The 23642-nt window shown below is 49.7% G+C and overlaps 1 protein-coding gene and 1 long non-coding RNA gene across 4 annotated transcripts in view; one reads left to right on the forward strand and one right to left on the reverse strand.

Moving 5' to 3' along the window:
- LOC144333174 (uncharacterized) overlaps positions 1 to 2186 on the reverse strand; it is a 3415-nt gene extending 1229 nt beyond the window's left edge. Inside the window, exons 1-2 of the long non-coding RNA XR_013401627.1 lie at positions 2050 to 2186; positions 970 to 1674 (exon numbers count right to left, since the gene is read on the reverse strand). This is a non-coding gene — a long non-coding RNA (uncharacterized LOC144333174). The remainder of the gene's footprint in view (positions 1 to 969; positions 1675 to 2049) is intronic.
- MLXIP (MLX interacting protein) overlaps positions 1 to 23642 on the forward strand; it is a 68475-nt gene that overhangs the window by 30366 nt on the left and 14467 nt on the right. For all 3 annotated transcript variants that reach the window (XM_077955491.1, XM_015153014.3, XM_028830022.2), the window contains exons 2-6: positions 20224 to 20330; positions 20876 to 20961; positions 22112 to 22201; positions 22563 to 22604; positions 22911 to 23082. In XM_077955491.1, the coding sequence (XP_077811617.1) occupies positions 20224 to 20330; positions 20876 to 20961; positions 22112 to 22201; positions 22563 to 22604; positions 22911 to 23082 (497 nt within the window). The remainder of the gene's footprint in view (positions 1 to 20223; positions 20331 to 20875; positions 20962 to 22111; positions 22202 to 22562; positions 22605 to 22910; positions 23083 to 23642) is intronic.

Consider the following 23642-nt stretch of genomic DNA (forward strand, 5'->3'; position numbering starts at 1 on the left):
CTGGTGCTGTCCAGCTCCCCAGCACCTTTGCTCAGCACCCCGCACAGCTGTTCCCCTCTTCCCATCCAGAGTCACGGTGAGGCTTGGCCACAGTGGCCTAGAGGCTTTAATTGTGCGTTCCCACAGCACAGTGAGTCAGGCGACAGCCCTGAACGTCTTGGGAAACATCAGTTGAATGTGTGAATTCTTTTGACCGAGAAGCTCCTGTGTTCCAGATAGAAAGTCAGTCTGCTCTCAATACCTGGCTTCATTTCATTCTTACCACAGCTCTGTGAAGTAGTTTTCTTTTTTCCCAAAGAAAGTGAAGTTCTGAAAGGCAGGTGTCTGTCCAAGGCTGTAGAGCTGGCAGGCCGTTGGACACTGACTGCCCTCTCCCGGCTCCCTGTGGCTGGTGGTGACCGGGTGGTTAGAAAAGCATCTTTTCCGAGTTGGCCCTAATTGAAAAGGGGGATTTGCGGGGACACTGTCCTCCCCCAGCTCTCCTGTGACTGGTGGTGACCAGGTGGTGATAAAAGCATCTTTCTGAGTTGGCCCTGATTGGAAGGTAGAGGGTTGCAGGGACACTGCCCTCTCCGGCTCTCCCCTGGCCGGCGGTGACCATGTGGTTATAAAAGCGTCTTTCCAAGCTGGCCCTTATTGGAAGGTGCGCCATGTGTCCCCTGTGAAGGGCAGCCTGGCCTGGGATGCTGCTGATGGAGAAGATGCATTTTTATGACATTAAGACAGAATCAGGGCTGAGAGGGGTGGTTCACACCTGTAATCCCAGCACTTTGGGAGGCTGAGGCGGGTGAATCACGAGGTCAAGATATCAAGACCATCCTGGCCAACATCGTGAAACCTCATCTGTACTAAAAATACAAAAATTAGCTAGGCATGGTTGCGGCCATCTGCAATCCCAGTTACTCAGGAGGCTGAGGCAGGAGAATGGCTTGAACCCAGGAGGCAGAGGTTGCAGTGAGCCGAGATCACACCACTGCAACTCCAGCCTGGCGACAGAGCGAGACTCCATCTCAAAAAAAAAAAAACAAAAAACGACAGAATCAGATTTCCTCAGTAAAATCTGGGATTTTGCCTTCAGAGGAATCAGATATTATCATTCTTCCTTGTATCAGGAAAGGGTAGCAGGCCATTGTATATAACACAAGGACTGAAACTTTACAGTCAAAAAATCAGCATAAATGATTGGCTTCAAGTTGTGTTCGTAATTCTTCTCACTCTGCTTGACTCCTCCCCACCTCTAAATGCACACTGGCCCCCAAAGATCTGCAGGAAGGAGAAAACACAAAATCTCCTTCCCATGTGGGTCACGCCCTTTCATTAGTCCGTGAGCTCCTGCAAGGCCTGTGTTTTGGTTTCATTTGTGAGTGTGGAGGGAACCAACAGTACATCAGGGACTTCAGTTTTGAGAAATCAGTGCCCATCACTGTCTAGGCAGACTTCTTTTTCCTGCTCTGTAGTTTTTCTTAAATTATCTGTGCCTTACAAATTCTCATTCCATTTTAGTCTATTCTTCCAGGAGGTCTTCAAGCAGGGGTAAATGAAAGAGAGACATTAGTCACTCTGACCTTGACTTTTAGTGACTAAATGCGTGCTCACCCTCACATGAAGCTATAAAAAATATAATTTCCTTTTAGGTGGCACAATCTCAGCTCACTGCAACCTCCACCACCCGGGCTCAAGAGATTCTCCTGCCTCAGCCTCCTGAGTAGCTGGGGTTACAAACGTGTGCCACCACACCTGGCTAATTTTTGTAATTTTAGTAGAGATGGGGTTTCACCATGTTGGGCCGGCTGGTCTCAAACTCCTGACCTGAAGTGATCTGCCCACGTTGGCCTCCCAAAGTGCTGGGATTACAAGGCGTGAGCAGGCCGGGCGCGGTGGCTCACGCCTGTAATCCCAGCACTCTGGGAGGCCGAGGCGGGCGGATCACAAGGTCAGGAGATCCAGACTATCCTGGCTAACACGGTGAAACCCCATCTCTACGAAAAAATACCAAAAAATTAGCCGGGCGAGGTGGCAGGAGCCTGTAGTCCCAGCTACTCGGGAGGCTGAGGCAGGAGAATGGTGTGAACCCGGGAGGCAGAGCTTGCAGTGAGCCACGATCGCGCCACTACACTCCAGCCTGGGCGAGAGCGCGAGACTCCGTCTCAAAAAAAAAAAAAAATAAATAAATAAATAAAATACAAGGCGTGAGCCATCACGCCCAGCTAATTTTGTATTTTTAGTAGTGACAGGGTTTTGCTGTGTTGGCCAGGCTGGTCTCGAACTCCTGACCTGAAGTGATCTGCCCGCCTTGGCCTCCCAAAGTGTTGGGATTACAGGCGTGAGCCACCGCGCCTGACTGCTTTTTGTATTCTTAGTAGTGACGGGTTTTTGCCATGTTAGCCAGGCTGATCTCGAATTCCTGGCCTTAAGTGATCCACACTGGGATTTCTGGCGTGAGCCACCGTGCCTGGCCCAAATTGTTGCTTTTCACAGACAGGAAAGAAATGTAGATGTATGGAATGCTGACAAAGATGTAATCCATTCATACGTCTCGGGAGAAACAGAAGGGCTGTTTGACCTCAGATGGGTTGGCTGAGGAGATCTGCAGCATGTCTGAAATACAAACACTGTTTCTACAGCTTGCCTTCGATTTAGAGTAGGCTCCAGCTCTTCTGCCCATCCCAAACTCCTCTGCTACTTGGACGGTTAATAAGTTGACTAAAAAACACCCATGGGAAGAGAATGAAAAGGAGAGATTTAGGATGACAACTGATTCTCAGTAGCAGATGGGAGAAGTCATCTTTAGCAGGCAAAGAGAAAACGGATTTTATTTTGGAATTTCTATTATGTGATGAGGACAGTACAAAGTTGTTTGTGTGCTTTTTTGAATCCTCTTCCTCAAGTAAGCCAGAATCCTGTGGTTGCAGTGGGTGTTGCAGGATCCAGTTATTCTTTTTGCTGAATGGAAGTGGGTATGACCCCAACGCATCCCTGCTCTGGGTGCCTCTCACTTATATTCTTTAGGGCCAGGAACTCTCTCTCTGGGGAGGGATACAATTCCAGACCCTTAAAACTGAAAATAATTGGGAACAATCTTTATTGAATTATCTCTTGTCTCAAAAAGGGAAAAAATTATTTCAAGCCTATTTAGGTTTAGGGTCAGGTGCGGTGGCTCGCATTTGTAATCTCAGCACTTTGGGAGGCTGAGGCAGGAGGATCGCTTGAGCTCAGGAGTTTGACACCAGCCTGGGCAGCACAGGGAGATGCTTATCTCTCTTTTTTTTATTTTTTGAGATGGAGTTTCGCTCTTGTTTCCCAGGCTGGAGTACAACGGCGCGGTCTTGGCTCACTGCAACCTCTGCCTCCTGGGTTCAAGCGATTCTCCTGCCTCAGCCTCGCGAGTAACTGGGATTACAGGTATGTGCCACCACGCCCGGCTAATTTTGTATTTTTAGTAGAGGTTTCTCCATGTTGGTCAGGCTGATTTCTCCATGTTGGTCAGGCTGATTTCAAACTCCCGACCTCAGGTGATCCGCCCGCCTCGGCCTCCCAAAGTGCTGGGATTACAGGTGTGAGCCACTGCACCCACCCTGGGAGACGCTTATCTCTACCAAAAAAATAAAAATTTAGGTGGGCATGGTGGTGTATGCCTGTAGTCCCAAATTCTTGGGAGGCTGAGGTGGGAGGATTGCATGCGCCCAGTAGTTCAAGGCTGCAGTGAGCTATGATCGTGCCACTGCACTCCAGCCTGCGGAACAGAGCTAGATCCTGCTGTTAAAAAGAAAAAAAAAAGGGGCCAGGCCCAGTGGCTCTCGCCTGTAATCCCAGCACTTTGGGAGGCCGAGGTGGGCGGATCACGAGGTCAGGAGATCGAGACCATCCTGGCTAACACGGTGAAACCCATCTCTACTAAAAATACAAAAAATTAGCCGGGCGTGGTGGCGGCCACCTGTAGTCCCAGCTCCTTGGGAGGCTGAGGCAGGAGAATGGCGTGGACCTGAGAAGCCGAGTTTGCAGTGAGCCGAGATTGCGCCACTGCACTCCAGCCTGGGCAATAGAGCGAGACTCCGTCTCAAAAAAAAAAAAAAAAGCCTATTTATAGGTCTTGGCTACCTGGCAAGTGTTACCTTATCCTTTTAAATGCATCAGACAGCTTCAGATTTCTCTGCCTTGTAAGTAGGCTGTGTAGCTGGCAGTGCCTTGAAATGACTAATAATGGTGATAATATCACGTTTGTTTTTTGTCAGTCTTCATAGGTGCTTAGAAACATTTGCAAGTATGGTCTGTTTATGTTACATCTCTGGTAGCCAGTTTCTAGAGTCTTGACTCCAGGTGTGTACGCTGGCTAGCGAACGCTGTTCCTTGATTTATCTCCTCTTTAAGCCAGGTGTCTGCAATTGGGTGGAGTTTTTCATTCTTTACCTAAACATTTTACCTTGGTGAATATTTAAACCAACTACCACTTAATTACCTTTTTATGAAGGTGCTAGGGAAAAGCTGTATTCTTTGGGGACAGTCATGCTTAGTACTGAATATAATGGAAACCTTTCCCTGCTGCCTATGGCTTAGCCACTTGGTCAGGGTGACAATGGCAGTTGCCGTATCAGCTAGGTGGGGCTATGTCAAACACAATGTGTTTGAGTGGTGTAACTGCGTGATTTGGTTTGGTTTTGCTGTTTTTTTCTTTCTAAGTTTCCTTTTTATATTATTTAGAAATGTTAGAAAAATATGATCAGACATGTGAAGGAAGTGCATGAAGCAAATTATAGAAAACCAGATAGCTTTGGATTTCTCTTACTTTTAAAGTAGGTTAAGTAGTGTAAGTAGAGTAACATTCCTTAATTTGGTATGGAGATGGCCCAGTTTGAAGTGGGGTGCTGCCCACATTAATTGACGTATTAAACATAATCCCAATCAACATATTAAAATAGTTTTCTTTTGGCCGGGCACAGTGGCTCACACCTGTAATCCCAGCACTTTGGGAGGCCGAGGCGGGCGGATCACGAGGTCAGGAGATCGAGACCATCCTGGCTAACATGGTGAAACCCTGTCTCTACTAAAAAATACAAAAAATTAGCCGGGCATGGTAGTGGATGCCTGTAGTCCCAGCTACTCAGGAGGCTGAGGCAGGAGAATGGCGTGAACCTGGGAGGCGGAGCTTGCAGTGAGGCGAGATTGCGCCACTGCATTCCAGCCTGGGCGACAAAGTGAGACTCCATCTCAAAAAATAAATAAATAGGCCGGGCGCGGTGGCTCAAGCCTGTAATCCCAGCACTTTGGGAGGCCGAGACGGGCGGATCACGAGGTCAGGAGATTGAGACCATCCTGGCTAACACGGTGAAACCCCGTCTCTACTAAAAAATACAAAAAAAAAAACTAGCCGGGCGAGGTGGCGGGCACCTGTAGTCCCGGCTACTCGGGAGGCTGAGGCAGGAGAATGGCGTGAACCCGGGAGGCGGAGCTTGCAGTGAGCTGAGATCCGGCCACAGCACTCCAGCCTGGGTGACAGGGCGAGACTCCGTCTCAAAAAAAAAAAAAATAAATAAAAATAAATAAATAAATAAATAAATAAAAAAAATAGTTTTTCTGTTTTTTTTTTTTTGAGACGGAGTCTCGCTCTGTAGCCCAGGCTGGAGTGCAGTGGCCGGATCTCAGCTCACTGCAAGCTCCGCCTCCCGGGTTCACGCCATTCTCCGGCCTCAGCCTCCCGAGTAGCTGGGACTACAGGCGCCTGCCACCTCGCCCGGCTAGTTTTTTGTATTTCTTAGTAGAGACGGGGTTTCACCGTGTTAGCCAGGATGGTCTCGATCTCCTGACCTCGTGATCCGTCCGTCTCGGCCTCCCAAAGTGCTGGGATTACAGGCTTGAGCCACCGCGCCCGGCTGTTTTTTTCTTTTAGAATAGTTTTCTTTTGAGATTTGTCAACATGGTTGTAAAGTTCACTTGAGAGAATAGTAGGCAAGAATTCTAAAATTGTTTTAAAAGATGATGGGTGCTAACCTTACCTAGATAGTAAAGTATATCACAGAGTCGTGATGATTATATTAGTGTGATAGCAGCACAGGATTGGACAAAGGTCAGTGGTGATGCAGGGCCCAGAACAAGCCCTGGTGTATGTGAAGATGCAACATATATTCATGGAAGTGTCATAAGTCATTGTGGGAAGATGAGACAATGAGATAACTAGTTGGAATTTCTTTTGGTGAGCTGTGTAAAGAACTAAATTGATTTTTTCCCCAGATGAATCAGAGTTATGTAAAAAGTGAAATCATTAAAAATGGATGTACAAAACCCTGTAAGAAACAGCATCCAGAAGTGGCCCCAAATATATGTATCTATGGGAAGGGGGTGTATGATGAAGATGGACCTTTACTTTAATGGGGAAAGATGGGTTATTTAGGAAATCCTACCTAAAGCAGGATCCCTACATCATCCCTGTACGTTCATTCCACCAAATAAATCCCAGTTGGCTTTATTGAATTGAATGTAACAAGGGAAGCTATGAAAGTTCTAGAAGGAAATAGGTAAGTGTTTTCAAAGTCTTAGGCTAGGAAAAAGCCTTGTTAAGTACAACACAAAAAACATAAAAGAAAGGACTTCTGAATTTCAACTATGTTAATGAAAATTAGTGTTTATCACAGCATTGTTTGTTTGAAAAAGCACATCTGTTAATATAAATGTATGTCTATGGGGAAATGGTTAAGTAGATTATGATAAATATGTACAGTGAAATATTCTGTACATAAAAATAAAATAATATAAAACTTTATTGGCATAAGATGTCTGTGACATATAAGTGAAAATTGCGTTATAAAACAAACCTGTTCCTACCTATTTAAGCATTATGTTATTCATATATATATGGATTTTTTGGTTTTTTTGTTTTGAGACAGGGTCTCACTCAGCCACGCAGGCTAGAGTACAATGGTGAGTTCATAGCTCACTGCAGCCCTGCAGCCTCCGCCTCCTGGACTCAGGTGCTGCTCCCACCTCAGCCTACCAAGTAGCTGGGACTACAGGCATGTACCACCACACCTGGCTAATTTTTGTATCTTTTGTAGACATATGGTTTCGCCATGCTGTCCAGGCTGGTCTCGCTCTCCTGGGTTCAAGCGATCCACCCGCATCAGCCTCCCAAAGTGCTAGGATTACAGATGTGAGCCACCACGTCCAGCCTATTTATATATTTTTATCTTTATTTATATACATACATAATCAGATGAATATGTATTGCCAGGACTTAAGGGCCAACTACAGAGTTAGAACAGTCCATATAACTGCCTTCATTTCTTTTTTTTTCTTTTCTTTTTTTTTTTTTTTGAGACGGAGTCTTGCTCTGTCACCCAGGCTGGAGTGCAGTGGCACGATCTCAGCTCACTGCAAGCTCTGCCTCCCGGGTTCACGCCATTCTCCTGCCTCAGCCTCCTGAGGAGCTGGGAGTACAGGTGCCCGCCAGCACGCCCGGCTAATTTTTTTGTATTTTTAGTAGAGATGGGATTTCATCGTGTTAGCCAGGATGGTCTCGATCCCCTGACCTTGTGCTCTGCCCACCTCAGCCTCCCAAAGTGCTGGGACTACAGGCGTGAGCTACCGCGCCCAGCTGACTGCCTTCATTTCTAACACCAATACAAATTGGGGAGTTCCCAAAACCACCCTCAGGTTCAGTAATTCACTAGGAAAAACAGAACGCACTGAAAAGTATTATATTTGTGGTTGTAGTATATTTTAAGGAAAGGATTCAAATTAAAATCAGCCAAGAGTCAAGTTTTTACTGTACTTGATCCATTCCACCCCTGTGGTTGACCTTTAGTCTCCAGCCCCTCCCAGATGTCTGGTTAAGACCTTTAGTTATCCTTTCCTGTGGAGGTTGGAACTGATACCCTGTGCTCCAGGCCCCCGTTGTAAATCAGATTGGTAACTGTTCTGTGGCCAAAGCCCCCAGGCAAACAAAGACACTCCCATCAGACAGAACTAATTTCTAATTCCAAGGGCCTAGAATTCACCTCACAGCAGCCCAGGGCAAAGACTGGACCTCTCTTCGGGAAGGTTGCTTCTTTTTTTGGGGGGGGGGGTAAGGGACAGGGTCTCACTCTGTTGCCCAGTCTAGAGTGCAGTGTCACGATCTCTGCTCACCTCAACCCCCACCTCCTGGGTTCAAGTGATTCTCCTGCTTCAGCCTCCTGAGTAGCTGGGATTACAGGCATGCACCACTACCACCCTGCTAATTTTTAAATTTTTAGTAGAGATAGGGTTTCATCATGTTGTCCAGGCTGGTCTTGAACTTCTGACCTCAAATGATCCACCTGCCTCGGCCTCCCAAAGTGCTGGAATTACAGTCGTGAGCCACTGCACCCAACCAGGAAGACTGCTTCTTTGCTACACAATGTTATCACCAAAATGTAACAGGTTATTTCTAGGTGGTGGAATTGAAGGTGACTTTGCTTTTATTCTTTGCACTTTTCCTTTTTGTTTGAATTTTCTTTCATTATGGACATGTATATTTTTAATCAATACAACTACAAAAGAAGCTTAAAAGATAAAAGTGAAAACTAAATCTCTGAATGGGTGGGAGGGCAGACAGGGAAAGCAGTACAAGAAATTCTAAAGAAAAACCAGTAGCAGCCGGGCGCAGTAGCTCACGCCTATAATCCCAGCACTTTGGGAGGCCAAGGCAGGTGCATCACCTGAGATCAGGAGTTCAAGACCACCCTGACCAACATGGTGAAACCCTATCTCTACTAAAAATACAAACAATTAGCTGGGCGTGGTAGCGGGCACCTGTCATCCCAACTACTCAGGAGGCTCAGGCAGGAGAATTGCTTGAACCCGGGAGGCGGAGGTTGCAGTGAGTCAATATCACACCATTGCACTCCAGCCTGGGCAACAAGAGCTAAACTCCTTCTCAAATAAAAAAAAAAAAAGAAAAAAGAAAAAAAGACCAGTAGAGATGACTACACAAATATGTAACCTACATTCAAAAGACATGCCATAGGCTGGGCGCGGTGGCTCATGCCTGTAATCCCAGCACTTTGGGAGGCCCAGGCGGGTGGATCACGAGGTCAGGAGATCAAGACCATCCTGGCTAACACGGTGAAACCCTGTATCTACTAAAAATACAAAAAATTAGCCGGGTGCGGTGGCCGGCGCCTGTAGTCCCAGCTACTCAGAAGGCTGAGGCAGGAGAATGGCGTAAAACCAGGAGGCAGAGCTTGCAGTGAGCCGAGATCGCGCCACTGCACTCCAGCCTGGGCGACAGAGTGAGACTCCATCTCAAAACAAACAAACAAAAGACATGCCATAAAAACAAGTAAAAGACAATGAAAATCCTAGGGGAAGCATTTGCGGAAACATCACAAAGCATTAAATACCACTAATGTTATAATATTGCAAATATAAAATAGCAAGGGAAACAATGGCTGACACCTGGGTACGGCGGCTCACATTTGTAATCCCAGCACTTTGGGAGGCTGAGGTGGGCGGATCACCTGAAGTCAGGAGTTCACCACCAGCCTGTCCAACATGGTGAAACCCTGTCTCTACAAAAACTCAAAAATTAGCCAGGCGTGATGGCAGTATCTGTAATCCCAGCTACTTGGGGGGCTGAGGCCGGAGAATCGCTTGAACCTGGGAGGCAGAGGTTGCAGTGAACCGAGATTGTGCTGCTGCACTCCAGCATGGGCAACAGAGCGAGACTCCATCTCAAAACACACACCCACAACGTTGACATTTCAATGACTGTAAATGACACGTAGTCTGTTTGCCAGTAATGTCCCAAAGCCAGTTTCTCGGTTTGGACATTGTGCTCCAGAGATATAAGAGCCACCACTGGGGAAAGGTGGGTGAAGGGTGCATGGAGCTCTGTGTTCCATTTGTGTGAGTTCCTGTGAGTCTATAATTATTTCAGAATAAGTTATTAGAAAAGGCAATGGGCTTGGGCGAACAGCTTAGAAAATAAGGGACACATGGCTAACACACAGGTTTTTAATTGTGAAATTTCATTAACAAATAATGCAAATTGAAGTGAAACACCAAGTTTGCCTCTTGCAAATCTGGTTTCATCTCCAGTCTAGAGGAGTGGGGAGCACCTTGGGGTCTGATTGGGGTTTACTCTCCTGGCGAGGAAACCTAGGACTCTGGCTTTTTTTTTTTTTTTGAGACGGAGTCTTGCTCTGTCACCCAGGCTGGAGTGCAGTGGCCAGATCTCGGCTCACTGCGAGCTCCGCCTCCCGGGTTCACGCCATTCTCCTGCCTCAGCTTCCCGAGTAGCTGGGACTACAGGCGCCCGCCACCTCGCTCGGCTAGTACTTTTTTGTATTTTTTAGTAGAGATGGGGTTTCACCGTGTTAGCCAGGATGGTCTCGATCTCCTGACCTCGTGATCTGCCTGTCTCGGCCTCCCAAAGTGCTGGGATTACAGGCTTGAGCCACCGTGCCCGGCCGACTCTGGCTTTAGATGGTGCCCTGCCCAGGGGTCCCTGCCCCTGCCTAAAAGTCCACTTATGGCTTGAATCTGACAGGAAACTTAAGAACATGCCCAATAATCTCCTAAAACTCAAGAGCGTGCCTCAGCATGCCCAGCATTGACCGTGTGCTGGGCCCAGGCCCTCATATCTGCTATGGCCGACCCCGCTGTCCTGAGTGGTGGATGTGGTCACTGTTTTGCAGAGGGTAGACTGGGCTGGCCTGGGTGACAAGGCCAGAAATGGAGCCACTCTGCTTTCTTTGTTGGTTAGAAGTGGTCTAGGCATGGTGGTGTCTGTCCTCTAGTGGAAGGCCTGGACACAGCCCATCCCAGGCAGGGTAAAGTCACCATTGCAGGCCGGCACATCTTGCCTAGTATCCACTCCCTCAATTGCCCTATTTTTGGATGGTCATGGAAATGATTACTCCCTGCTTTTCACACAAAAAAGACAAACATACACCCTCACAAACAAGCTGGCATGCACATGGGCGGAACACCTGCAAGCACTCGAACGCTCGCACACTGGAGTGTGCACCAGCCTTCCCGCCACAGCCCTCAGAGCCTGCTTCTCCAACAGGATGTTCTTTGAATATAAGAAAAAAGATGCCAAGGATGCCACGAGGAGGATGGAGCAGGACCTGAAACCCCTGGGCTTCCTCCATAGGAGGCTCTCTGCTCGGGTGGGCGGCCTGACCTGCACACTGCCCCTCCTGCCAGGCCACTGGCGGTGGCCCCTCCCGCGTCCTGGCTCCTCAGTGAACCTTTGTTCGTCTGTAGCCTGTTAGCTTTGGCTGCTGGCAGCCTGTGGGACCAGGCCCACATCCCAGGACCAGCCGATAGAGACTGCCCTTTTGAAGCAAGTGAATTGGACTCCTGGAAGAGTCATTCCTCTACTCCCCCATTGAAACCACCTAATAACTGTGATCCTCATATCTGGATCTGGTGCCCAGAGTTGACTCATTCACAAGTTTATATCTCTTTTTGTGATGAATTGTCTTCCGCAGTTAACTAGAAGCCCTGGAATGTCTTGGACCTTACCTGGTCTTTTTTCCTTATTTGCTTTGAAAAAGTAATACAGTAGTCCCCCTTATCTGAGGGGGTGTGTTCTAAGACCCCAGTGGATGCCTGAAAGCTCAGATCGTACCAAACCCTGTATACACTCTATTTTTTCACATGTTAGCTATATACTTGTGATAAAACTTAATTTATAAGTGAGGCACAGTAAGAGATTAACAACAATCATAACACAGAGCAGTTATGACAATCTCTTCACAAGTGCACGGAGAGAAAATCTGTTTTTACCATAGATCTTAGCAACCTCAGCCTATGAGTTTTTTTCTTAAGTCAAGAACTTTCACCTTTTCACTTAGTGAAAGCACTTTAAGGCTTCTCTTGGGCATATCTGAATTGCCAGCGTCACTACTCTTATGCTTTGTGGCCATTATTAAGTAAAATAAGGGCTACCTGAACATAAGCACTGTGATACCACAACCATGGATCTGACCACTGAGATGGCTGCTAAGTGACTTAGCAGATGAGTGGCAACTACCGTGTGGATCTGCTGGACAAAGGGACAAGTCATGTCCCAGGCGGGACAGAGCGCACAGCATGAGATTTCATGCTATTCCAAACAGTGCATAGTTTAGGATTTATAGATTGTTTATTTCTGCAACTTTCCATGTAATATTTTCAGACAGTGGTTGATCATGGGTAAACCACGATACCACAGTAAAGGGAGGAATGCTGTACATTCCAGTGTCATATTTCAACAATACAAAATGGTGACCAGTGAACACTCCTTCTCACTGGACCCCTTGCTTCTCCAGCTCATCTCTGCAAAGGGAAATCACTGTGGCACTCTTACCCTTTTCTTATGTATCCATCCTGGCTGTCTTTTCTCCTTCCTCCTTTCCTATGTGTCTGTGTGGATATCTCTGAATATAAACGGTAGCCATACCGGACCGGGCGTGGTGGCTCACGCCTGTAATCCCAGCACTTTGGGAGGCCAAGGTGGGTGGATCATGTGAGGCCAGGAGTTCGAGACCACCCTGGCTGACATGGCAAAACCCCGTCTCTACTAAAATTACAAAAATTTACCAGGCATGGTGCCACATGCCTGTAATCACAGCTACTCGGGAGGCTGAGGCAGGAGAATTGCTTGAACCCGGGAGGCAGAGGTTGCAGTGAGCTGAGATCGCCACTGCACTCCAGCCTGGCAACAGAGCAAGACTCCATCTCAAAAAATAAATAGATAATAAAAATAAAAATAAAAAACAAATGGACCGGGCACGGTGGCTCACGCCTGTATTCCCAGCACTTTGGGAGGCCGAGGCGGGCAGATCACGAGGTCAGGAGATCAAGACCATCCTGGCTAACACGGTGAAACCCCATCTCTACTAAAACTACAAAAAATTAGCTGGGCACGGTGGCGGGCACCTGTAGTCCCAGCTACTCGGGAGGCTGAGGAAGGAGAATGGCGTGAACCAGGGAGGCGGAGCTCGCAATGAGCCAGGCTTGCACTCTAGCCTGGGTGACAGAGCGAGACTCCGTCTCAAACAAACAAACAAAAAAACAGAAAAAAGAAAAACAAATGGTAGCCATACCGTATGTCTTGCACCTTGGTTTTATTTTTGTTTTTGCACTTACTTAACAGTGCTTCTTGTAGGTCTTCCCTGTATGTTACCACATAGAAATGTGTTATTTTAAAAATTACCCCATAGTGTTCCACTGTGTAGATATGCCAGTTTTGACTGGTCCCCTGTGATGAATATCTAGGTTATTTTCAACCTTTTGCTGCTGCAAACAGTGCTGCAGTTTAATGTCCTTCTCTTCATGTCTTTGTGCCCATGTGAAGTGAATCTGTCGAATCACTTCCTTGGAGGGGGCTTGTGGGCCACAGGGATGTGCAGTTATGATGTTGATGGGCAGTTGTCAGCTTGCCCTTCAAGAAGGCTCACAATTGTTTTTGCCCATCATTCTATCCCCAGCACCAGCTCAGTGATGAGAACTCTTCCCCACCAGAGCTCTACACTGATTGGGAAATAAAACGGAGGAGTCACTTTGTAGCAGCGCTATTTGCCATAGCCGAAAGGTGGATACAACCTGTGGCCTACTGACGATGGATAAATAGAATGTGGTCCATCTATGCATGGAATATGATTCTGCCTTGAAAGTAATGAAGTTCTGAGAGTATTTTTTTTCTTTCCCCCTCCCTCCCTCCCTTCTTTCCTTCCTCTTTTTTTCTCTTCCCTTCCTTCTTTCCTTCTCTTTCTTTTCTCTTTTCTTTTGAGACAGGGTCCTGCCCTGTCACCCAGGCTGGAGTGCAGTGGTACAATAGTGGCTCACTGCAGCCTTGACCTCCTGGGCTAGAGCGATCCTCCCATCTCAGCCTCCTGAGTAGCTAGGACCACAGGCACATGCCACCAAGCCCAGCTAATTTTCTAATTTTTTGTGGACGTGGGGGTCTTACTAAGTTACCCAGACCGGTCTCAAACTCCTGGGCTCAAGCAGTTCTCCTGCCTTGGCCCCTCAAAGTGCTAGGATTACAAGTGGGGAACTAGGTAATAGTGCTGGTTAGAAAACATTGTGAATGTTCTTAATGGCACTGAATCATCTACTTTAAAATGGTTAAAATGGTAAATTTTTATATTTACTTTACTACAAGAAAAAGAGTCAGCAGATGTTGGCCAAAATATTAACTTTATTGTTGACCAAGCTGAGGATATGGCTTGTAAGAGAAGCCCAGACTGACCTTCCACCCCCATCCCCTCTTCAGGAGCAGGGGAAGGAGGGAACGACCCCAGCCCAGGTTGTCCTGCAGCCCTCACTGTACCTGTCCTGCAGCACTCACTGAGATGGCCCACTCTACCTGTCTGTCAGGGAGTAGGGAGGAAGCCAGGGGTGTTTTGCTAAGGGGTGTCCCTCTAAGAAGCACCAGGAATGGTGAGGAAATGTTGCCCCATGACAAACAAATATGGTTGAATGAACAAATGAATGGGCTCCACCACTGTTCTGAGACCCATAATGACAGCCCCAGAGCCCTCTGCATGCTTGGTTTTTTTGTTTTGTTTTGTTTTGTTTTTGAGACGGAGTCTCGCTCTGTTGCCAGGCTGGAGTGCAGTGGCGCCATCTTGGCTCACTGCAACCTCCACCTCTCAGATTCAAGCGATTCCCCTGCCTCAGGCTCCCAAGTAGGTGGGCCTACAGGCACACACCACCACACCCAGCTAATTTTTGTATTTTTAGTAGAGATGGAGTTTCACCATGTTGGCCAAGATGGTCTTGATCTCTTGACCTCATGAACCGCCTGCCTCGGCCTCCCAAAGTGCTGCGATTACAGGTGTGAGCCACTGCATCCAGCTTTTTTTTTTTTTTTTTTTTTTTAATTGAGATAGAGTCTTGCTCTGTTGCCCAGGCTGGAGTGCATTGGCGAGGTCTCAGCCTCCTGAGTAGCGGGGATTACAGGCACGTGCCACCACGCCTGACTAATTTTGTATTTTTAGTAGAAACGGGGTTTCACCATGTTGGCCAGGCTGGTCTCAAACTCCTAACCCTCGTGATCTGCCCACCTCGGCCTCCCAAATTGCTGGGATTACAGGCGTGAGCCACCGTGCCCAGCCTCTTGCCTGCTTTCTTTTGGAGAGAATGGTCTAAGCAGGAGTCAGGAGTTCGTCCCAGCCGGAACCAACAGAATTAGGGACCCCTGACCTTGCCATGCCCTGCCTGCCCTCTCTGCCCGCCCCTGTTCTTACTTCCAGCTTGGTCTGTGCATGTCTTGCAATTTAATTTCCTTCCATTCCAAAGCAGTCTCTTGCCAGACCTCTGAGGAATTCATAGTTTGCTAGTTTCATCCAAGAAAAGTTTTGAGAGAGACCTTTGTTGTACTGTGAATTTCCTGTTTCACGTCAAGAACCTGCCTTCTAGGAAGGGCGGCCGTGGCAGGGTGGTGTAAAGATTGTTCTTCATGGAAAATTTAGCATTCATTTAATAACTGCATATTTAAAACACCTCCCACATACCAGACCCTGTGCTGGCGACCCTAGTTGATGGCCTTCCCACAGAGGGGGAGGAGATGGCTAGCGAATGGGTGAGTGCAGTTGGCCTTCACTTTTCTGATGGGCAGATGGCAGGGGCAGGTTCGGGAGGTGGAGACCAGAGGAGAATTTCGTGTCTTCGGGGAAGCCAGTGGTCTCACAGAAATAGTCAGGACATGTTTCTGGTCTGCTTTAAAGAAGGAATGGGGCATAATCCAAGTTAGACTAAGAGGCAGCCCAGTCACCTTTGTCTGGAAGATGTTGAGCTGGCAGCGTGAGTTAGGGGAGCAGAAGTCTCGGCAACTGCAGATGCTTTCAGTCTCACTGTCTCCCAGGCTGGAGTGCAGTGGTGCGATCTCAGCTCGCTGCAAACCCCGCCTCCCAGGTTCATGCCATTCTCCTGCCTCAGCCTCCTGAGTAGCTGGGACTACAGGCGCCCGCCACCTCGCCTGGCTAATTTTTTGTATTTTTAGTAGAGACAGGGTTTCACCGTGTTAGCCAGGATGGTCTTGATCTCCTGACCTCGTGATTCACCCGCCTCGGCCTCCCAAAGTGCTGGGATTACAGGTGTGAGCCACTGCGCCCAGCCCTATTTTTTTTTTTTTTTTAAGAGACGAGATCTTGTTATATTGCCCAGGCTAGTCTGACTCAAGTGATCCTCCCGCCTCAGCCCTCCAAAGTGCCGTGAGCCACTGCTCCTAGCCCCTTGTGGGACTTTTAGAGCAGCTTTTCCTGAGTACCCTGTGAAGAAGGGCCCCCATGGATGTCTGCGTAGGAAACGTCCCCGCTCCCCTCCTTGAAGATTGACAGTGCATAGCCTAACAGCTCTGCCAGGCCCATCAGGAGAGAAATCTATACAAGCCTGCCCAGGGTTTCTGCACGTGAGTTGTCGAGGGCGTCCTTTCCTTTGTAACACCTGAAGCATTCATTACCACCTTGCCCCCTTCTGAGGCATCACAGAACTTCACGCGTTGCCTCCTCCGATCTTGACTTGAAATTGCCATGAGGGTGCGGGCGGTGGACCCTTTCTGGCGGTGGCTGGTTTAAGTTTGGATTTTGAGTTGGATGCCCTTCTTTGTGTTTGTTGAGCGCCACCTGTTGGCCGTAGAGATATTACAGAAACTCGGGGTGGAGGGGTCATGCCAGTTGGGAGTTCTGATCTCCGTGTTGCTGCTGAAGTCTGACTGTGTTTGATGTAAACACCAAAGAAAAGGGAAACATTTCAGCTCACAGAGAGGAAGAAGAGGGGACCCTCAACTAAACCTTCTAGCCTGTAAGGCTAAATTTCCCTGCGTATTGCCGCTTCCTTCATTGTATGTGATTAAAACCCTCTGCCCTCCAGGTTTGCTGCTACCCCCTGCCTTCAGACTCCCTTTTTTGGTTGGTTATTTTTGTTTGTTTGTTTGTTTTTTGAGACAGGGTCTTGCTCTTTCACTTAAGCTGGAGTGCAGTGGTGCCATCATGGCTCACTGCAACCTCAAACACCTGGGCTCAAGCGCTCCTCCTGCCTCAGTCTCCCCAGTAGCTGGGGCTACAGACGCATGCCACCATGCCCGGTTCACACATTGAGGGCTTTTCACTGCCTCGATCAGGCTGAGTTCTGCTCACTGGGGCCACCACAGGCCAGGCAGAAGGAACTGCGTGGGCTTTGTCTCCTCTCGGCTGAGCTGGCTTTCCTTATCCTCTAGGCCTCTGCTTAAGCACCACTTCCTCCAGAAAGCCTCCCCTCACTGCTCCGGCCAGGTTGGTTATCCACCTTGTGCCCACAGCCATCTGCCCTTCAGGACGCTGAGCACGCAGGCATGACGTGTGGCCCACCAAAGACATGTCGCATGAGGAGAACCTCCCTGCCTCGGCTTTCCCTGCCTTCAGTCCTCAGCTCTTCACAGCGCAGAGTGGGTGAGGCTTCTGCAGCTACGTGGATCCCACCCTCAGGGCTGGTCTGGCACTTGGAGCTGACTTCTGCCCAGGTCTCTGTTCCTTGTGTTGGCAGAGGGCACCGGTGTTACCTTTTCCACCTGTGGAGGAAGAGGAACCACATGGCAATGTGGCAAACATAAGAGAAAGAACTTCAGGGCGGGGGTTGTTAAAAACATCGTGCCCTTCGATATATGCACCTACTGTGTATCCACGAAAATCAAAACTAAATTTTTTAAAATTATGCCTTTTGCTGGGCACAATGGTGCATACTATAATCCCAGCAATTTTGGAGGCTGAGGCAGGAGGATCACTTGAGGTCAGGAGTTCAAAACCAGCCTGGCCAACATGGTGAAACCCCGTCTCTCCTAAAAATACAAAAATTAGGCCAGGTGTGGTGGCTCATGCCTATAATCCCAGCACTTTGGGAGGCCGAGGCGGGTAGATCAGCTGAGGTTGGGAGTTCCAGACCAGCCTGACCAACGTGATGAAATCCCGTCTCTACTAAAAATGCAAAATTAGCTGGGTGTGGTGGCACATGCCTGTAATGCCGACTATTCGGGAGGCTGAGGCAGGAAAATTACTTGAACCCGGGAGGCAGAGGTTGCCGTGAACCGAGATCGCGCCACTGCACTCCAGCCTGGGCAACAAGAGCGAAACTCTGTCTCAAAAAACAAACAAATAAAAAATTAGGCTGATGTGGTGGTGGGCACCTGTAGTCCAAGCTACTCGGTTGGCTGAGTCAGGCAAATCTCTTGATCCCGGGAGGCAGAGGTTGGAGTGAGTCAAGATCTCGCCACTGCACTCCAGCCTGGGCAACAGAGCGAGATTCTATCTCAAAAAAAAAAAAAAAAAAAAAATTTATGCCTTTCAGTAATAACTTAACTCTAGATCATTGAGATGGTTATTAATATCTTTGTGTTTGCTTTAGGGCTTACCAGTTGTGTGTCTGTCTAAGCATGCATGTGTGTGTGTATTTTACTGTACACAAGAGTGCTTTCATTTAGTCCTTATTAACACACTCTGGAGGAGGGGATGTCATTCTGATTTTACCCAGGGCACTGCTGTGGTAGGCAGCAGGTATGCCATGACACAGCGGTGGCTGTCCAGTGCCGTAGCTGCCTGCTGTACTGCCAGTGAGGCCAGGCCATCAGCATGGAGGTGGGTTAGACGAGCCTTTAAACTGGGGAGAGAAGGAAGGAAGAAGGCGTGTGACTGCTCTGAGTCCCTAATCGGTTGCACAGAAGCTGCTGCTGTCTGCGTGTCTCTTTTTTTTTTTTTTTTTTTTTTTTTTTTTTTTTTTTGAGACGGAGTCTTGCTCTGTAGCCCGGGCTGGAGTGCAGTGGCCGGATCTCAGCTCACTGCAAGCTCCGCCTCCCAGGTTTACGCCATTCTCCTGCCTCAGCCTCCGGAGTAGCTGGGACTACAGGCGCCCGCCACCTCACCCGGCTAGTTTTTTGTATTTTTAGTAGAGACGGGGTTTCACGGTGTTAGCCAGGATGGTCTCGATCTCCTGACCTCGTGATCCGCCCGTCTCGGCCTCCCAAAGTGCTGGGATTACAGGCTTGAGCCACCGCGCCCGGCCGTCTGCGTGTCTCTTGTGTGCTGAGAGGATGCACTGTGACATTTTTCTGGGGGTGTCATAACCTTCTGGCCTGTATTGCCCAAAGCCTGGGCTCCTTGGGGGTTTGGGTGGGGATAGGCACAAGGGTCCTGCCAGCGGCACAGCCAGGGCATCTGCCTTCCAGGGCAAGTTCCAGGTTCACGGAATGGTTGTTGCTCAGGCGCTTCCTGTGAAGGCTGCAACTATTGTTGGCAAATTTTGGCTTGCCACGTGGCCTTTCTGAGTAGGACTGGAGAAGGGTCAGGACTGTGGCCTGTGGTCAGATCAAACCTCCACAGCCCCACTGTGATATGGGCCAGAAATAGTGCCTTGCCCATCTCAAGCCATCTGAAAAAGAGAAACCCTATGCCGGCTGCCCAGAGATGGCTTGGAAAACTGAGCTGCCCAAGACGGCTGTGCCACCACGGAGGCTGGATTTACGAGTGCTCTTGACATATAGTGAAGAATTGTTAATTGAACCCCTACTATGTGCCAAGCCACCTAACAGTCTTCCCTAGAGCAGCTGCAGTGTCAACAGGGAAAGGCGCGTGTGTGCAGATACTGCTACATAAGAGCTCCTGTGAGACCGTCCCAGAGTGGAGGAGAGCAGAGGGACCCAGCAGGAATAGGCCGCAGGCTGGGAGAGGCCAGGCCGGCTCAGAGGAGATGGTGTCAGGGGCAGCATCTTGAAGGATTAGAAGGTGGCTGACTGGAGGGACATCATGAGTGAGGACCATGTCAGAGGCTCTGGGAGGCAGGAGGGGCCCTGCCCTGCAGGCACTCAGGCCAGTGGGATGCTCAGGTACTTGGATTGTGAATGCCTCGTGGGGGCTGGTGGCAAAGCAGGCGGGCCACGACCAGGTCACAGGAGCCTGGGTTTCACTCTGTGGTCAACAGATTTCTTTTAATTTTTAGTTATGGAAAATTTGTAGGATATGCCAAAGTAGGTGGAAGAATGTGGTGAACCCCACATGCTGCCGCCGCGCACACCAGTCGCTACCCCTGCGGCCAGTCCTGCCCTCCGCACCCTGACAGCATCCCCGCCACGCCCTGCCCTGTGTGGCTCTGAAGAAATCCCCCAGTGACCTGAATTCCATGAAGCCCGGTGTCTGGCTGGGGGTGGGTCAGTCAGGAGTTTGGTCCTGGAATGATTGGGTGGCACTTTGTAGTTTCACTTCAATTTCAGAGTAATCACTGAGTCTCCCTGTTTGCCTTGCCTTTCAGTGGGAAGTTGGTGTCTCCAAAGTGGAAGAATTTCAAGGGCCTGAAGCTACAGTGGAGAGACAAGATCCGGCTCAATAATGCCATCTGGCGGGCCTGGTACATGCAGTGTAAGTGCCGCCCAGCCTAGGCTCCGGTGGTGGTCAGAACTCCATGGCCTGGAGGCCTGGGCACCCAGGGGCTAGAGTCTGCTCCTGAGACCTGGTGTTTCTAACAGAAGTTCAGTCTGTGCAGACAGGAAGCCCAAGCCAAGTCCTAGGGGAGTGGACATTTACTGGCTATCAGGCCCAGCAGAGGGGTGGCATCTGAAGAGTCAGGGAGCAGGCCTAGGAAGACTCGGGCACGGGCCTTCTCTCTCCAGCCCGGGTGTCGTGGACCTGGCAGCTTCTTCGGGAGATGAGTGTGCTGGGGCAGGCTTGTGTTGGGCTGGCCTTTCTCTGAGTAGCCACACTGCCTTTCTGGCTGAGGCGTTATTGACGGATTCCTCCCCTTTCACCTGGATTCCTTTATTCCCCTGAAATCTCCTTTTCCTAGGGAAGGAGAAGGAAAGGGTACCGGGGAATATGGTCCGCCCTGGGGAAGGGGTGCGGCAGACAGGCTGGGGCTCCCTCAGGGGTCTGGATCATGGTATGACTCTCACCCTCTCTCTGCTCAGATCTGGAGAAGCGCAAGAATCCTGTGTGCCACTTTGTGACGCCCCTAGACGGCTCTGTGGACGTAGATGAGCACCGCCGGCCGGAGGTACTTGGCAGTGACCAAGGGTGGTTGAGAATGGAAACATACCAGCACCTTACCAGGAGCAGCTCACCGCGGGCTAGTCCTGCAGGAGAGGCTGCAGAGGGGAGTACAGGGGCCAGGCCTGGGAGCTGGTGGCCTCTGGCAACCCCAGGCTACAGAGCCTCCCCCTTCTCAGAGGGATTGGCCCAGGGACTGAGGGGGTTAATATCTTTTCTGTTAATTTTTAAAGTGTGTGTCTATGTGTGATTATACATGCACAGGAAGTGTCTAGAAAAATATACAGACGTGTCTTTATTAAGAGACTTCAGGAACCTCTGGGGAGTAGGATTAGGGCTGCCAGATGAGGGCGGGATGTTTTCTTCACTGCATACTCTTCTGCGTTGCTTTAATTTTGTCTAGGCATGTCTCACTGTTAACGATAAAGGGGAATTTAGAAGGTAAGCTAATGAAAGGCAGTTTTGAGACAGGTATAATCTGGTATTAGACAGTATCAAGGGATATCATTTTGTTGGGTATGGCAATATTGTAATCAGTTCTTTTTAACAGAAAAGCATCTTCGCTGTCGCTGTCAGGGACACACACAGAGTGTTTGTAGGTGAGGTGATTTGGACCTTGAGATCAGAAAGTGAGGCAGCCCCAGGCGCTGGGGCTCCTTACCTCTAGAGCTCGGAGGCTGTCATGCCAGGCATCCACGCTGGCATCACGCGAAGGTTGGATGAGAGGCTCCTAGAGGGCACATTCCACGTGAAACTTCCTGGAATTGGCTGTTCATTTTTGCCCTTTGAATGTGGCAGAGGCTGTGGGGAAGGAGCATTTATGGGGGACTCGGGAGTTTCTGCAGCGTTCCCCTGCTGCTTCCTCTGCTGGAGTGTTCTGCTCTCACCCCGTCCTCCTGGTCAGAGCCTCAGGACCGTGCCCCCAAGGCCTTTGGATGCCTTAGGTCTTGAGATGAAAGCGCATTGTTAGCTAGAGGGCCTGCTGTGGCACAGCAGAAGTGGGACGTACTTTCTGAGTGATGTGGTAGCCACCGTGGGGTTTCCAGCTGGATTGCCTGAGGCCTGATTGTAGTGCCGGATACTTCTCGGTACACCAGTTGAGCTTTACTGATCAAGCAGACCCCGTCTTTTCACTCTGGCCTCTGTCCCTGTCCTAGGCCATCACCACGGAAGGGAAGTACTGGAAGAGCCGCATCGAGATTGTGATCCGGGAGTATCACAAGTGGAGAACCTACTTCAAGAAAAGGGTATCTGGCTGGAGTGTTCAGGCAGCCCGCCTAGGGAGGGAGCTGGCAGAGTCCCTGGTTCAGAGCCCTGGCCGAGGCTGTAGGCTCCACAGCCGCCCCACCTGGATGTGGAGCATCAAGCAGTAAATCTGGGGCCCAGTGTGCCAGACTAGCCCAGGCGATGGCCTGCCTCAGTCAGGTCATCTTTGCTCTCAGTTTCTCCATCTGTGCATTGGGTGGGAGTCTCCTTTGTGCAGGCATCGGCCTGGGGATGGTGTGAGCAGGACCCCTGCCTGCCTCCCCAAGAGTTGTGTATATTCTAGAGCCCTTGGGCCCTCCTAGGGCCATTGGTGACCACCGTGTCCTGTCCCTTTGCCCACAGCTACAGCAGCACAAGGATGAGGACCTCTCCAGCCTGGTCCAGGTGGGTGAGCCTGGGAGCTCTGAGGACCTCCACTTTGACACGAGACAGCAGGGACTTCGGTGGCCCACCGGGGAGCCCTGCAAAAGGTGGCAGGCCCTCCCTGGAGTCTCAGGAATGGCTCAAGAAGCAGTCCAGCTCTCCATTGGGTGGGCTGGAGGGAGCCACTCTCCGAATGCCTCCACCCTGCTGCCTCACTTCCACGGGGCAGCCCTGTGTTGAATTTCCCCAGCTGACAGGTGTGGGAATTCTTCGTCCCACTGTCAGTTACTCTTTGATGCTTCCTCCCCCATGTTGGTGTTGTGTTAGGACGATGACATGCTATATTGGCACAAGCACGGGGATGGATGGAAGACCCCCGTCCCCATGGAGGAGGACCCCCTGCTGGACACAGACATGCTCATGTCGGAATTCAGCGACACCCTCTTCTCCACGCTTTCTTCACACCAGCCGGTGGCCTGGCCCAATCCCCGGGAAATAGGTAACCCAAACCAGGGCCTTGGGCTTTGAACAGCCAGCCGCTTCCTTCTCTGCCAGGCCTCCTCTGGGCCAGGGTTCCTTCAGGGCCGTCTCTGAGCTGCTGCGCATCACGGTTGGGGGCAGGCAGTAAGGAAGGGAAGGATGGCTGGCCTCATTTGACATCCAGGCTGCACATAGCGAGTGGGTGGGTCTGCAGAGTGGGCCTACTGGGCCGCTGCCATTCCCGTAGTGCCATGGTGGGAGGATAGCAGCAGGGTCTAGTCTGAGTCATTGGCACATTTCGGATGCTGTTCCCTTCACGGGGGACATGTGCCATGCCTAAGCCAAGGCAGCCGGGCCGTGACTCATACTAAAGAAAATCGGAAGCACTCCCGGGTGTGACCCCTCACCTTGGTGGCATTCAGTCTTCCAGTTAACCCCTCAGGGAAGAGCCCTAAGATTGAAAATTAGAACAGTGTTGGGGGAGGTCTCTGTTCTCTGTTGAGCTCTTCACAGCTTCCTGGGGTGTCCATTCCCTGATACTCAATTTTACCTTCCTGGCAAAAACACTTTCCTGCCTTC

The sequence above is a fragment of the Macaca mulatta genome, chromosome 11 (assembly GCF_049350105.2).
Source record: "Macaca mulatta isolate MMU2019108-1 chromosome 11, T2T-MMU8v2.0, whole genome shotgun sequence".
Lineage (NCBI taxonomy): Eukaryota > Metazoa > Chordata > Mammalia > Primates > Cercopithecidae > Macaca > Macaca mulatta.